The following is a 15,798-nucleotide window of genomic DNA, read 5'->3' on the forward strand; positions in this document are numbered from 1 at the left end:
ACGACAATAACACAAAGTACTTCCGGTCATGGCGCGAACCTTGAAAGAGGATAGAAACAGAAACTCGGAACAGACTTAAGAGAAGAAAAGAGTGCAAGGTGAGTAAATTATGCTCATTGGCATGCAGTCAGTATTTTTTATAACTCCTGTAATTGGTCATTGTGGCTACACAAGAGTCTGGTCGTCTAGAATCAGTTTGAAGATACACGAGAACCAACAGATACTCACTCAGAGCTCTCTGAACCACACAGCACGGTTCTGATGGCTGGGAAGAAGAATTTCTGCAATGCTTGGCCTACACAATGACTGAATCCGGGCGTACCAGTTGTTAGCATGTTGAAAACACCGGTTCTCGTCCGATAAGTCGGGCCCTGTTAGTACTTGTGAATGGGTGACCGCCTGGGAACACCCGATGCTGTTGGCATTCCTTACTTACTACTTACTTACTTACTTGTACTTGTATATTGCGGTGTTGAAGGCCTAACCGGCCTGTTCACCGATCCAGAAAATATCTCCCACTTGTTATGCAGCATGCGTGGCATATTAATGGTGACAGGCTGGGTCGTACAGTGTAGACAGGCTCTTCCAATGCGTGTCCAGTCTGTTTTTAAAGGCGTTTACTGATGGGGCGGTCACCACACTATCCTTAACTCTTTCCATATGAACGGCGAAGGAGACGACGTTAACAGCGTTTCACCCCAGTTACCATCATCAAAATATTGCAAGCGGAAGGCTCTTATACTGAAGATGTGAATGTTGACAAAGAATACCACAATTCTGACGGAAACTAAAGGTTGGGTCATTCAGACACCCACTGAACATCCGAGGGGTCTGTGTAGAGGAGAAGAGAGGACTGTTCGTACAGAGTGTGTTAAGAATCAAGCTGGCAGAGTGGTTAAGATGTTTGACTGCCAATACAGTGCCCATGTCTCGCTTCAAATCCCGCTTTCGCCCTTTATCCCAAGTTTCATAGGAAAATCATAGTCATTCGGAGGACACCATTTTGGCGCACTGAAAAAGAACCGATGGCAACAGAAGTGTTGACCTCTAGCAAAATTCTGTGAAAGAAATCCACTCTGATAGGTATTCAAATATGTATGTATTCAAGGCCTTACAAGACCATTGGGTTATGCTGCTGTTGGCATCTGCCTACTAGTAGCAGATGTGGTGTAGCATATGGATATAGTGTCTGAATGCAGCAACACCTTGAGAAACTGAAAATGTTGAATGATAGCCGCACACATTGTGGATCTTTGAAAACAAATGAAGCAGCTTTAGTTGTAGAAGGAATAGTAATGTAGTGGTGGTACTTTCTTGGGGGTTGGCATTTTAATGTCTGTCACGTGACCTTTTTACATCTAAATTTCAATCAGATAATTACTTTATGAGTGTCTGTTGCATACACCATCGTAAATTATCAGAATTTTACTCAGTGGAATCCACATATACATATGAATTAGGGATGACTGTGCAGTCCTGAAATTTTATTTGTTAATATTTTGCTTTCTTTTTTTTTTCTTTTTTTTTTTTAACTCAGAACAAAATGTTTATTTTGGCTGGATTGTACTAAGATCCAAATTGCAGCTAAAATAGTCACAATTCATGGATATGTTGGAGGGGGTGGAGAGAGGCGGTGGTTTGGAAGAATGGAGCATTGGGATGGCATTGGGGAGATGAGGGAAGGGGGAAAACAGGCACGTTTCTTACATGCTAGTTAGGTGAGGTGTGTTTATTTTTCTTTATTTTTGTCCACCCCGTGGCAAGAGTGGTGAGGTTCTGGCCAGTCAAGGCTAGGTAGCCTTCAGAGTAACATTGCCGCAAGTTAAGGATAAAATCAACTCCCTTCCTTGTTCCCATTTATATGTGCATGCACACAAGCATGCTCAGAATTTCATAAGAAACATGTCTCAAAAGTCTGGCTGGGTGGGTCTATCCAGGATTCGAACTGAAGGCTTCCAGTGAGACGGATGTTGCTGTCCGAGTCTCTTGTTGTAAAAGCAGATTCTGCTTCTTGATTGTGTGAGTGAAGGAAGATTCCTTCCTGTCACCGTGTTTTTATGCAGGGAGGAGGCAGGCTGCCTGGTGGGACTGACAGGTGGACCATGTGGGTTGGTTTTGAAGAGGGTGTGGACAGCTGCTTCTCCATGATGATATTTCACTATTTGCAAAGGATTGCCCACCTTGTGGTGTGATGTCTGTCCTTGGCTTTATTTGCATCAGGCGGATGTTGTGTGTTTTGTTTGAGAACATTATTATGCAAGCTGTTTCCATGTGCTACAGAACTTTATGCAGGGTTTCCTAGTCTTTGGTGGAACTGGGACTGAAACAGGGAGTACAGGATACCTTTATTTGACCATTAGCATCATTCATAACCTTGCTGTCTACTTTCAGTGATAAAACTCTTAAACTGTTTTTGGCGTGTATAGACTTGATGTAGTTCTGTGGACTTAAAACACGTCAGGTGTTCTGTGACTACCATTGTACTTTGGAGATATCATCAAATAACCAATGAACTAAGAGGTCTGTGGAGTTAGCACTGGAGCTTTTGCCAGATTGTATGATTTTGAACAGTGATTTTGAACAGTTCTCATGATACATGTCTGCTTTCCCTGTCTTCATCCATCACCTGAAAAGTCTGTCTCCACACCATAAGATATATAAGCTCCCTGTTAAACTTTATCTGTAGTTGAAAAGCAGGAATCGCAAGTCTCACAAGACCTAAGGCCAACTCTTGCTTTGTGATTGTGACACTAGTTATGTCAAGCTGCTCAACTCCTCTCTCAATATGTGATAATTTACTTATTTATTGACTGCCGCTAGTATTGCTGTCTCTCTTGTTTGACTAGAACTGTGTAGAAGTTTCTCTTCACAATTTGTAGTTGTTTTAATTCACAGTATCTCACTATCTGTTTGTTTTTATTCCTTGATGTCAGTGGACTGAATGGTTTTGTGTGCACTGGCATGCACACGCATACATCATATACATTCACACACAAGCTAGCTCTCTCTCTCTCTCTCTCTCTCTCTCTCTCTCTCACACACACACACACACACACACACACACACACACACACACACACACACACACACACAAGTATATTGTTGAAATAAAAAGTAGTGGTCAGTTGAATGAAGTAGCAAGAGACTGTCTATGTATAGTGGTATAATCATTTTTTGCTCAGACCAGGTCAACAAAAGATTGTGTGTACTCACTACTGTCTTGTGTTTGAAAACAAGATGATTTTTTTTTTCAAGTTCTTTTACCCCTTGACTGCACTTTTGAAATACAGCATACATCATAAAATATGTGGTTGCTCTGCTGTGTTGACATAGGCTGTACATCCAAATAACACATTCGTTTGGGTTTTTTTTTCTGTTTTGGTCAGCATTACAGATAAGTTGTCTGCTGGGCAAAAGAATTCACCCCCTTGAGTTTTTAATGGGTGTGGGGTGGTACTGAAGTATCAAGTATGTTTGGATTTGTGACAGTGTGTAAACAGGGCGGGCACACTTGACCTACTCTCTCTCTCTCTCTCTCTCTCTCCGTGTGTGTGTGTTGTCTGTCTCTGTGTATATATTGTGCATGTACATGTGTGTGTTGTGACCAAGTTGATAGGAGTGTTTTGATCGAGCGTATGTCACTATGTAGTGTGTGTGTGTGTGTGTGCATGTTGTGTGCACAAGTTGCATCTAAATTTTAAGAATACTAATTCTGAGAGAGTTGATAGTACTTAGCAGTGTAGACTGGTTATGTAAAGGGTCAGGGAATACTATTTTTCTGATTATCTCCAATAGGTTGAGAAGTATGACTGAACATAGATTACAAGTGGGTTTTTTTCCATGTTTCTACAGTTTAGAAAAATGTGTCACCAGTGAAAGAGATAAGAAAATGCCTGTGTAATGACTAATGGGATCTGTACGTACTCTGACATTCGTTTGTGAAAAGTTGTTCTTTAAAAAGGACAGAAAGATCCCCAGAGCACAGTGTCACATACATGCACATGCCACCCTCCCCTCACCACTCCCCCCAGCCCCTCACCCCTATGGCTGTTCTTGTCACTGTGTTTGAAATAATGATAAACCCTACCCATGTTTCAGTTGGAATTCATGGCAGGACCGTTCTTAAAACTACTAACAATGTTGTAGTCTTTTATTTGAGTCACAGTTATACAATATCAGCGATATTGTCACATTTCTGTGCCTTCCTTTCTAGTTGCCACAGTGTGAGAGTAAATCGGTCAAAGCAGTATTTCGACCTGAAAAAGAACAATAATATCAGCCCCATGCAGTGAATTGTGTTGTTGTTATTTCCCCGTCCTAGCAATAACGCAGAATTTGGCATATGCCATGGCAGTAAAATGGTATTATTACTCATGATTATGATCTATAGGCAAGAGGGAGAAGGTTGTTATCTCCATCACAATTCAGTCGGGAGGGGGACTTGGAAAGATGGCCTACTCTGTTGTGTCATGCACAGCTTGACATCTATTCAGGGCTCCCACCGCTGAACCACTCATGCGTTAAATGACTGTCAGTTTTAGGGGAAGAGAGAGAGTGTGTGTTTGTGTGGATAAGAGTTTTCAGTGTGTCTGCTGCTCACTGGATGTGACAGGTCTCTGTTTACCCAGGCGCATTTGTGAGTGTATGTAATTGTGTGTCATCTGGTGTCAGCACTGTTAAAACCAAATCTTTTGAATTACTTCACTAAAAAACAACAACAAAAAAACAGTGTCTCTGTGGAGAAAAAAAGGTGAAAAAATGATTTTGACAAGAATAATCATTCCACTTTTGCCAGTGGAATCTTTATTCTTAGCTTTAACCCCTTTGTGGTTTGGTGTGCTGGTTTGTAAGCAGACCCTGATGGATGCATCAGGTGTGTCTGTGTGTGTGCTTGCATGTGTTTTCTTTTAATTCTTAAATTACTTGAGTCACATTGGGTATAAACAAAATCGTGAGTCCAAAAATGTTCTGCTTATTATGTTATCTAAATTCATCTTTCTGCTACTGTGCATAGTCACATTTTGTAAATTAGCATCTGTTGTTTTTGTTTAAATCAGATATGGATGTGTATAAGAATTGGCAATTATTTACCTATTTTTTTATGTGAAAACCTCCGCTTCATGGGGGCAAAAAACACCACGCCCACATGCTCAGGGAAAAATGGGCTTATTTTCTTTGTAAGTTTGTTGTTGTTGTTTAGTCAAACTCTGAAATTGTGAACAATGTAATATGAAGATTCTCCCTTTTTTTTTTCTTTTTTTTTTTTGCTCTGTCCATTTCAGAAGGTAAGTGTAAATTCTGTTTTGTCCAGTTTGGTACTAATAATCTTTTTTTCTTTTTTTCTTTTTTTTCTTTTTTTTTTTGGTACTTTTTCTCCTTAGACAAGCAAGCAGAGCAAGTCGGAGCTATGGATTACCACCTGATTCCAGTGTACTCGCCAGCGGACAAGAAACGCAAGCTGAGTGAAGATGCCATTGACAGTCGCACAGACATTGAATGTGAGTCAAGTTCAGGATCAAACTCAAAACTAGTCACCGTGATACAGCAGTCAGTGTCACAAGCTGACAGTTGAGGGGTAGTTTATTCTGTTTCAAACAATGGCATGATTGTGATAATTTTAAATTTCTTCAGAAAACCAGCCACTATTTTTTTTTCCATAAATACTGTGAAAGAAGATAAGTTTATTCTCAGTCTGAGTCATGAATATTTATAGAGTCAGCACTAGTGGGGTATGAACAACACGACCTGGTCAGTTTGCAGAACTTTCTGTGTCACAAGTGTATATCTGGTGTGTGGGAAGGAAGGTGGTAGAATGGTCTAACTTCAAGACACTTATCTGAGTACACAGCGTCTGTAATGGTCAGGGTTCAAATCCTGGTCTCGCCATTTCTCCCAAATTTGAATGGCAAATCATTCGGATGAGATGATAAACTGAAGTCCTGTGTGCAACACACACTTGGCGCAGGTGTGCTGAAAAAGAACCTACGGTAACGTAAGTGTTGTCCTGTGGCAACATTCTGTTGAAGAAAGGTACACAAATGTATGCTATGCATGCACTCCAGCCCTGACTGTTGGTTTGGGTTATGCTGCTGTCAGGCATCAGCCTGGAAGTTGTGGTGCAGCATATATATCAACACATTGATGCCTCCTTGAAAAACTGAAACGGAAGTTGTGTTGATCTGTCTCACAAGTATGTATATTTCTGATCTGTTGGAAGGAAGCTGGCAGAATGATTTAGATTTAAGACACTTATATCTGACAATACATTGTTGTGTGTCACTTACCAACACTGTCTTCTTTCAAAACAAACTTGAAAATCCATCTGTTCAAACAGGCCTTTGGGTGTGATGAAGCATAGCTAATCGTCTGCATTCTTCCTCCTACCCTCCCCACCTTGCCTTCTGCTGAAGTCATCATGTAGTGTGTGTGTCTGTGGGTGGATGTTTGTGGGTGTGCAGGCATGTGTGTGTAAGGTATTTCTGTCATGAGTGTGTGGTGTGTGTGTGTGTGAGATTGTTCATACCTGCTATTTGTAGTATTGTGTTGGTGTAGTAGTAGGCCTCCTTCAGTCATGGTTGACCATGGATAGAGTATATCCGACCTAATGACTAATTGGGCTGTCTGCTTGGGCCAAGCAGCGTCGCCTGTGACTGTAGAGACTGATGCGAGAGAGTCTCTGTCGCAGTGATCACATGTGTAAGCTGATGCTGGTCTGTTGGCTGCTGTCCCTTTTCTATGAGCTCGCTTTTCTGCTGCAGCAGCTGACAGTTTATCCTCACCAGTCCGTTGCTGATTCTGTGTTGGTGTATAGATACACATATAGTGATATACATGTTGTTGTTTTTCATGTGCAGAGTTATGTTATTTTGCACTATTGTAATTTGTATACGTGTTTTTTCATGTACGGCACTTAGAGCACATTGCATGGGGAGCTTGTGCCATATAAGTACTATCTATCATTATTATTATCATTATTATTACAGACAGGGAGCACAGCCGTCAGTTCCTGTCCATCCCGCGCAGTGAGCACGTGTTCCAGACAGAGGACTGGCGGTCCGGGGACTCTGCGCTCTTCCTGCCCCTGACGGAGGACCTGCTGGTCAACGTGCGCAAGGTGGAGCAGGTCAGCTGCTCTGAGGGACACTACTTTGTGGCGGACGCCGGCGGCAAGTACTCCCGCTCCCTCCCCGGTGAGAATTTTTTGAAGTCCCACTCTGTGCATGGTGAGGAACTTGTTGATTGCAGTATGTTTTGATACCCATCCAGGGCTTGACATTAACTTTCTTTCCCACTTGCCTCGTCAGGCAAGTCACAGGAAAATTCACTTGCCCAAACAGTTTATGCACTTGCCCTCCTTTCAGAAACTTACATGCATCACCATATGCACAAACACAAGCACACAAACATACACACAGAAAGGAGCTGTCTAATCCTTTTCTTTAAATGATGTTTGTTTTATTGAGTTTCACAAAAGGAGACTGTTGTTTTGAACAGCTAAAACATGTTTTCTCTCTCACTTGACAAAACACTGCCTTTGGCGTGTTTTCACAGTTGACAGTCAGCCACAGAAATTCTTTCAGCCATTTCAGCTGAAAACTGCATTCTCTGTCCTCTTCGAAGATAGTCTTCTGCTGTTAGTAACCTTTTAATTTTGTCTTTTCATCCACGAAGGTCTATTGTCTCATAGAATTTTTGGGAGGGGAGAGTGGGGGGCCAGGGGTGGAGTGGAACAACAATAGAGTCGGTTGTGTCATGATTTTTTTAGTTGTGTGATGTGATGGCAAACTATGCTGTAAGAAAAATAACCATTGATTCTCCAAAAAGAGCAACCCATGACACCTTTTAGAGCTGCATGATAGCTCTTTTTCCGGTAATCACTTGTCACAGTCAGACTCAAAACATCGTCTGCTAGACAAAGAGAGTCTGATGATCGGTATTGGGAGCGTGGTGGATATTTTTGAAAAAAACAGCATGGTCTTGAAAAATTAAACGCCCAGTAACGACATTACTTGCCTGACATGATGATCTACTTGCCCCAGGCAGTCAGGCAACCATTAATGTCAAGCCCTGCCATTAGTCACCAGCTCTGTGCATGGTGAGGAACTTGTTGATTGCAGTGTGTTTTTATACCCATCTTCTTCTTCTTCGTTCGTCGGCTGCAACTCCCACGTTCACTCGTATACACACGAGTGGGCTTTTACGTGTATGACCGTTTTTACCCCGCCATATAGGTAGCCATACTCCGCTTTCAGCGGTGTGCATGCTGGGAATGTTCTTGTTTCCATAACCCACCGAACGCTGACATGGATTACAGGATCTTTAACGTGCATATTTGATCTTCTGCGTACATGTACACACGAAGGGGGTTCAGGCACTAGCAGGTCTGCATATATGTTGACCTGGGAGATCATAAAAATCTCGTGATTCGAACCCGGGACCCTCAGATTGAAAGTCCAACGCTTTAACCACTCGGCTATTGCACCCATTTATACCCATCAATCAGTCGCCTTTTAGGTGCTCTTTGAAGTTTACATGTGTGCATGCACTCACACATCCCACTCCCCCCCCACCCCCCAACCCCTCCCACTCACACAATCATGCACGCACGCACGCACGCAGCTTCTTTGAGGGGTACCACTTTGTGGCCGACAGCTGTATTAAGTACTCCTGCTCCCGATTTTTAGGGAGGTTGTGCACATTGCATATACACGTATGTACACCTGCACATGTGTTCACACATGCACACATCTATGCGCATGCACACATATTCATACACACGTATATATGCACATGCAAAAATGATGCAACATGTGAAACCAGGCAGGTGAACAGGGCAGCTAAAAAGCAAAAACAAAACAAAGTATGATGGAATAGATGGAAATTTGAGTAGAACAGATTTTATAATGAAATGAAACATTGTTTGCAATCCCAAGGGCAATGGAATTCATGTTCTCAGTTTGTGGTACACTCGCCTTGCTGGAGGATCTTTCCAGTGCGGTCCTCTGTGTCCAGTGCCATGAGTGTGGCAGTGGCCTGAATAGTGAGCTGTTGTCCACTAGTATTGCTGGAGATTTTCATAATTTCCTCATAATCAGTGTCAGTATTGTTATTCAGAATGTCACTGACTAGGTCAGTTCATGCTGTTCACGTTTGCATAGATGTATATAATTTATATACAATACACAAGTTGGTTCAAATCACTTAGAATCCTGTTGGGGGCACAGAGGAGAGTAATGACTCTGGTAATCACAATCAAGAATATAATGATTTCTGAAAACGATAAATCTGGAGTGTTGGCCTAGCGGTAACATGTTCGCATAGGAAGCAAGAGGATCTGAGCGCACTGGTTCGAATCCCACAGTCGCCAGTATTTGCTCCCTCCTCACTAGACCTTGAGTGGTGGTCTGGACGCTAGTCATTTGGATGAGAAGATATACGAGGTCCGGTGTGCAGCTTGCACATAGCGCATGTAAAAGAACCCAAAGCAACAAGAGTTCTCACTGGCAAAATTATGTAGAAAAATCTACTTCAATAGGGAAACAAATAAAATTGCAGGCAGGAAAACTTTTTTTTTTTCTTTTTTTTGGGGGGGTAGCGCTGTCACAGTAGCAACAAGCTCTCCCCCCAGACAGCAGCCCTAATTTCACACAGAAAAATCTGTTGTGACAAAAGAATAATACAAGACAATACAATCTTCATAACAATGATAAATAGAATATTGAATGACAATGAATCTTGCTTGCGCTGGCAGGTAAAGTGATCCACTTTTGGCGCTACGACAAAATCAAGATGAAGCTGTACGTGTCGCGGTCCTTCCTCTTCACTGCCCTGCAGGTGGGTCGCCATTTCACCACCGTCTTTTGTTCAGTCATGTCCACTCTTCACCTGATTGGTTTGCATGATTGTCATTGGCAGTGCAGAAAGTGTGTGTTTGTTGAGAACTGTTGATGTTGGTTGTGTTTTTGTTGTTGGTTTTTTTAATCATGATTTGTGTTATTTGTAAAAATTGTAGGAATTCAAGTTGTAAAGGCCTGTCTGTTTGTGAATCAATAAATGATTGTTTTGTTTAACATGGATTCACTGCGTGGTATTAAATATAATAAAGAAGAGTTAAAGATGAATAGAGAAGTATGTTGCATAGAAAATTTTAAAAAGACAAAGGGACAGTTTTAATGCATATTTTAACAACTGTCAGTAAATGAGCAGACAAAATGTTCACAAAAACAATTGTGTCGATTAAAGATCTGATGCTCCAGACTGTTTGATATATGATGTCCAAAAATTATTCATCATTTTAAACAAAAGATATTGTCCTCTTATCTTAATAATTGTTAAACAGAAGAAGACAAAAACATAACATGGGAAAATGAAGCCTGGATATAGTATTTGCTTTTGTGCCTCTTCATTCATTATAAATATGATGCAGCATTTTTCACATTTCTCTTTGTGTGTGTGTGTGTGTTTCCAGGAATTCCAGGCAGTTCAGCGATTTCTTCAGACCATTTGATCCAGATCTTGTGGGTACAGTCAGTATTGTTAGCAATGAATTCTGCCATTGGTTGTGTTCAATGCTTGTTTTGTCCACAAAATGTGTTCTTGTGATAGACTGGCTGGTTGTGGTGTTCCTGCTTGCTTGTGTCTTCTTTTTTTTTTTTTCTTCTTCTTTTTTTTCTTTTTTTTTTCCTTTATAGGGATGTGACAGTCATCATTTTGAAGGGCTTCCACTTGCCCTAACTTGAAGGGAATTGTGAATTTTGTGAGGGGGATGGGTGATGTGTGTGTGTGTGTGTGCGCTTTTTTTTTTGTTTTTTTTTTTGTTTGTTTGTTTTTTGGTTAACATATCCAGCTGTATGTTTTTCCTGCTGAAACTTGTAACTTAATCAATGCTGCCATTCATCTTTTTCAAGTTTTTGTGTTTTTTTGTTGTTGTTTTTCTTTTAAACAGTGAGGGTGCTGATATTCATATCTCAATTTTGAATTTGAAAAAGACAATGAAGAGACTAACTTTATTAGATTAACAGAAAGATTACTGATGCCATATGATAAAATGCATATGTTGTGATTGATGAGACTGAGCCCAAAACATTTCCGTTTTAGTAAGTTGTGTCTGTCAGGTTTTATACAGAGTTGTGGAACTCTGGAAATGCCTTCAGGGGAAAAAATAGATAACTTTTTCCAGGGCTTGTGAAGTCTTAGAAAATATGTCTGATTTCTCATTTCATTTCTTTGCAGTTTCTTAGATCTACTTCTACATAATTTCTTTGCAGTTTCTTAACTTAGATCTACTTCTACATAATTTCTTTGCAGTTTCTTAACTTAGATCTACTGATATTTGGTTTCTTTGTGGTTTCTTGACATATCTGTTGATAGCTTTAGATTGATAGCTTGCTTTCCATTTGACTTGCATCATCTGTGCACTGTTGAAATGTTCGATTTTTTTTGTCTTGTAGTTTACTTAAATTCATACATTGCTGTTGCTTGTCAGCTTACATGTTAAGTTTTGTGGTTGGGCCCCGTTTTGGGGGTTGGTTTGGATAATTCAAGGCCAAATGCTTTGATCATACTTTAAATCATGTTTTGTTAACTGTTGTTTTTGTCAAAGGAGTTGGGAGAGGGGCTGGGGAAAAACAGTAGAAAGCGGTGTTTCAAGTCATAAAACAATATCCCCCGAAAATAAAACCCTAACACTGAGAAAATGGTCTGGAGATATACCCTTCTTGATAAACTGTGTGAATTTTCAGCCTTCCAGAGTTATTTCCCTCCCTTCTGACGACATCATCAGTGACGTCACTATGCACATGTCACATATGTGCAGGGCAGTAAAGGGATAAAACCAAGTTCTGATGGCCATGTTTCAGTATTGCTTTAGATTCTGACCCAAATGGAAATCAGATCCATGCCCCACCAAACAAAATGCCTCTACTACCACTTTGCATGTTGCTTGAAACTGAATTCAAGCCGGTGGTGCGGAGACTTTCAGTCATTGTTTGTTGGTTGTTGTTTTTTTTAATTGCAGCATGATTGTGGTTTTCCAATCTGCTTCACAAGGTGTTGTGTGTCTGTGCGCCATTTCTGCTCATCGTGTGCAAATGACAGGACATGGGTCTGTGTGTTGAATTGTTGGCATAGGATATGGTTACATATAATACAGAGAGAATCAGAACAGTTTATTGTCTTAAAACTGATTGAAAAGTCACATTGGTTTATGTAACACAAATGAAACCAAATTACTGGCATTTAAAAAAGAAAAAATAGAAAAAAAAATTGTACAGAGGTATATACTGAAAGTGTGCGTGTTTTTGTATATGTGTGTATTTACACACACACACAACCAACCATCCCTCACCATCATCAGCCATGATAACTGTGTACACAAACACACAATGTAATCTAGCTGTATTCAGGTGACCGACAAGATCACAGAGATGCACTCTTACACAATGATTATTGATACACATGGACGGTGATCACTTTTTTGTTCTTTACTAAAACATTAGCATAATAGTGTGAACATGATTATCTGCAAATCCGACGGGTGCAATAGCCAAATGGTTAAAGCACTGGACTTTCAATCTGAGGGTCCTGGGCTCGAATCTCGGTGCACCTGGTGGGTAAAGGGTGGAGATTTTTCCGATCTCCCAGGTCAACATATGTGCAGACCTGCTAGTGCCTGAGCCCCCTTCGTGTGTATGCGCATGCAGAAGATCAAATACGCACGTTAAAGATCCTGTAATCCATGTCAGCGTTCGGTGGGTTATGGAAACAAGAATATACCCAGCATGCACACCCCCGAAAACGGAGTATGGCTGCTTACATGGCGGGGTAAATAAAAAACAAACAAACGGTCAATCGTCATACACATAAAATGTTACATGTCTGTCTGAGTGTGTATGTGTGTGCGTCTGAAATCTGATTGAATGACACAGGAAACGAATGATGAGCGCCCAGTGGCAGCCGTCAGTCGGCTCTACCCAGGTAGGCAGCCTGTGGTGCAAATGTCCCCGTGTATGTAAAGCGCTTAGAGCTTGGTCTCTGACCGAGGATAGGCGCTATAGAAGTATCCACATCAATCAATCAATCAGTCAATCAAATCCATTCTGTATCGTCCCACTGTCAGAGCACATGTCAAATGAAGACCTTGTGCTTGAAGGCAGTGTGTGCTGTTTGCTGAGAACCGTAACTCTGCATAATCATTGACAGGAATAAACCAAGGAAAGTTAGTTCTCTTGTATTCAATGATTCTTTGACCTTGTTTGCACCATGGTCAGCATGCGCACACACATATACACACACAATTATCACCACCACTCTTTCATCAGGTAAATCAATTATTTGTGATCCGAGTATCATTCTGGGAAAAGCAATATATGTCTCTTTTTCACAGATATGACAGATGAAAAGGTGAGCACACACGCATGCAAGCGCACACACACACACACACACACACACACACACACACACACACACACACAATCTCACACTTGCTCAATTTTTTCAAATATCGCTCATAATGAAAAGACATACTGAAGAATGAATGCAAAGTCCTGAGTCAGTTATTACAACCCTTCCAACCTTCATCATAATATGTTGTCCTGGGACAGCACATAATTGTCAAACAATGTTCTTTTCGATTCATGCTGGACATGGACAAAAACACTTGGCCAAAAGTCATGGCACTTGCACTTACTGCTTCACAGATGAGCAGTACCAATGTTGCACTTTGTGCCAGTGTGAGTGGAATCTTGGATAAGTTTAACAGTGCCGCATTCGTTTTTGACAGGTGCTAAGTTTGGCTGTGTCTCAATGTTTGCATGATAGTCAAATTTTGATGGACGCTGAGCTGAGCTATGTGTCAATGAGCTCAGCTGTGTGTTAATTCCTGCATGCTAGTTAAAGTTTTGACAGCTGCTAAGCGAAGCTGTGTGTCAGTATTTACGTGACAGTTAAGTGTATTGCTCTTTTAAGTACTTAGTCCCTGTTGTGTTTGTTTTGGGATTGGGTGGGGGTGGTGTAGGGGTTGGTGCTGGTTGTGTTTCTGGGGATTATGACATGATGGGATGGTCCACAGCAGAGGAATAATCGGTGTTTAATAACTGTTCTCAGAATATGTTGGGGTTTTTTTTTTTTTTGTTTTGTTTTTTTATTTGGTTGGGGTTTGGCTGTTTGTTCGGATTTGTGCATGAGTGTGTGTGCACACGCGAGTGTGTGTGTGTGTGTGTGTGTGTGCATGCATACATATTATATGTGTAGTAACAGTTACATGAATGTGATTGTGCTTCACTTGTTTGATTCAGTTGGTTGATTTGTGTGTGTGTGCATATTCTGTGTTCAGTAAAAAATATTTTAAGTGCTGTGAATGTTGATTGTGCTTTGAATTTTAATATTTTTGTTATGTTGACGGATTGAGAGGGGGCCGGGGGAAGGGGGGGGTGCAATTTTGGGGGAAGGGTGTGGAGTGGTAGTTTGGGATTTTTTGTTCTGTCTGTTGATTCATTGAGCAAGCATTCTGTGTTGCTGTGTATATGAAACTGCTGGCTGTTCTTCCTTCAGGCAAAGGAAGGGTTATTGTGGAATAGATGTGTGTGAATGTGTTCATGGTTGAACGATTTATCATATGCTTGATGGGATTTCTATAATTTGTTTGGATTCCTCAGAAGAACCATGATCTTTTGATTTTTAAGGGTTTTTTTTTGTTTTTGTTTTTTCAAAACTGAGTCATACCTGTATTTTGACACTTGCCTTTTTTTTCTTCTTTCTTTTATTTTCTTTTTTCTTTTCTTTTTTTTCTTTTCTTTTTTGTGAATGATTTTTGTCATGGAATGTATACAAATAGTGAAATACACAATTTTTGCATTTGGTTAAGTTTGTTTGTAATTTTGTGTTTTTCACTTATGAGTTCTGTTATGTGTGATGAAAGGAAAACTCCACAAGAGAGACAGAGCTAGAGACAGAGAGAAATGTGACGGAAATCATTGGTCAGTAACATATAACTAGTTTGTGTGATGATAATTGTATAGTGTGTATTTGTGAATGATATATTACAAACTAGAACATTATCAGCAACATTCCTTGTATTTGGTTTGAATACAACAAAAAAAAGTATGAGTTTGATGCAGACGCCTATGAATGCAAGCACACTCTCTCACTTAGTTTGTATTATGTCCTTGATTTTTTTTAAGTGAAATATGTCAAGCAGTTGGAAGGAAGAGAAGAATTTCACAAAAAGATATTTTATTACCAAATTAATTAGGCTTAATAACAAGCAATTTGTTTCTTTTGCATTCGAATAAGTGTATTTGCATATGTTTTTTTTTTTTTTTACTTTAGTATATCACGATGTTTTTAAGAGGAAAAAAAAGCTATACGAATTAATAATTATTTCTGTTAATGTAATGTGAATGATGATCTTTAGAATCTTATGTTCTATTTACATTTGTAAAAATGTTTTAATGAGAAACCCCTTTTTTTCTCTTTCTTTTTTTTTTTTTTTTTTAAATAGAAACTTTTCTGTTTCCAGGTACCACCACCCCACCCTCCAAACTTTTCCTGCTCCCCACGCCACCCCCACCCCCTTTCCCCACCCCCTTGCCCCCTTCTGTCAAAATCTCAGTTGTTGGTTTTTTTTGTTTGTTTTTTTGTTTTTTTACAGTTATTACCAGTGATTGTTCATTCTGTCAGAAAGGACGTTTTGATAAAGGAATTTGTTGCCAGTGATCATGTCATTTGATAATGTTGCTTTACGTCAGCAAAGTGAAAAATAAGAAAACATGGGTACATATTTTGGTCAGGTTTTCTTTT

At 40.2% G+C, this 15,798-nt stretch overlaps 1 protein-coding gene across 1 annotated transcript; it reads left to right on the plus strand.

Annotated features, from left to right (window-relative positions):
* The first annotated feature begins 32 nt into the window (after nucleotides 1-32).
* On the plus strand, nucleotides 33-10,587 carry LOC143295470 (uncharacterized). The gene is made up of 5 exons (XM_076607184.1): nucleotides 33-98; nucleotides 5,382-5,498; nucleotides 6,984-7,190; nucleotides 9,752-9,834; nucleotides 10,469-10,587. Exons 2-5 carry the CDS (start codon nucleotides 5,408-5,410, stop codon nucleotides 10,505-10,507), a joined length of 420 nt encoding a protein of 139 aa, XP_076463299.1. The 5' UTR covers nucleotides 33-98; nucleotides 5,382-5,407; the 3' UTR covers nucleotides 10,508-10,587.
* The last annotated feature ends 5,211 nt before the right edge of the window (nucleotides 10,588-15,798 follow it).

The sequence above is a fragment of the Babylonia areolata genome, chromosome 20, assembly GCF_041734735.1.
Source record: "Babylonia areolata isolate BAREFJ2019XMU chromosome 20, ASM4173473v1, whole genome shotgun sequence".
Lineage (NCBI taxonomy): Eukaryota > Metazoa > Mollusca > Gastropoda > Neogastropoda > Buccinidae > Babylonia > Babylonia areolata.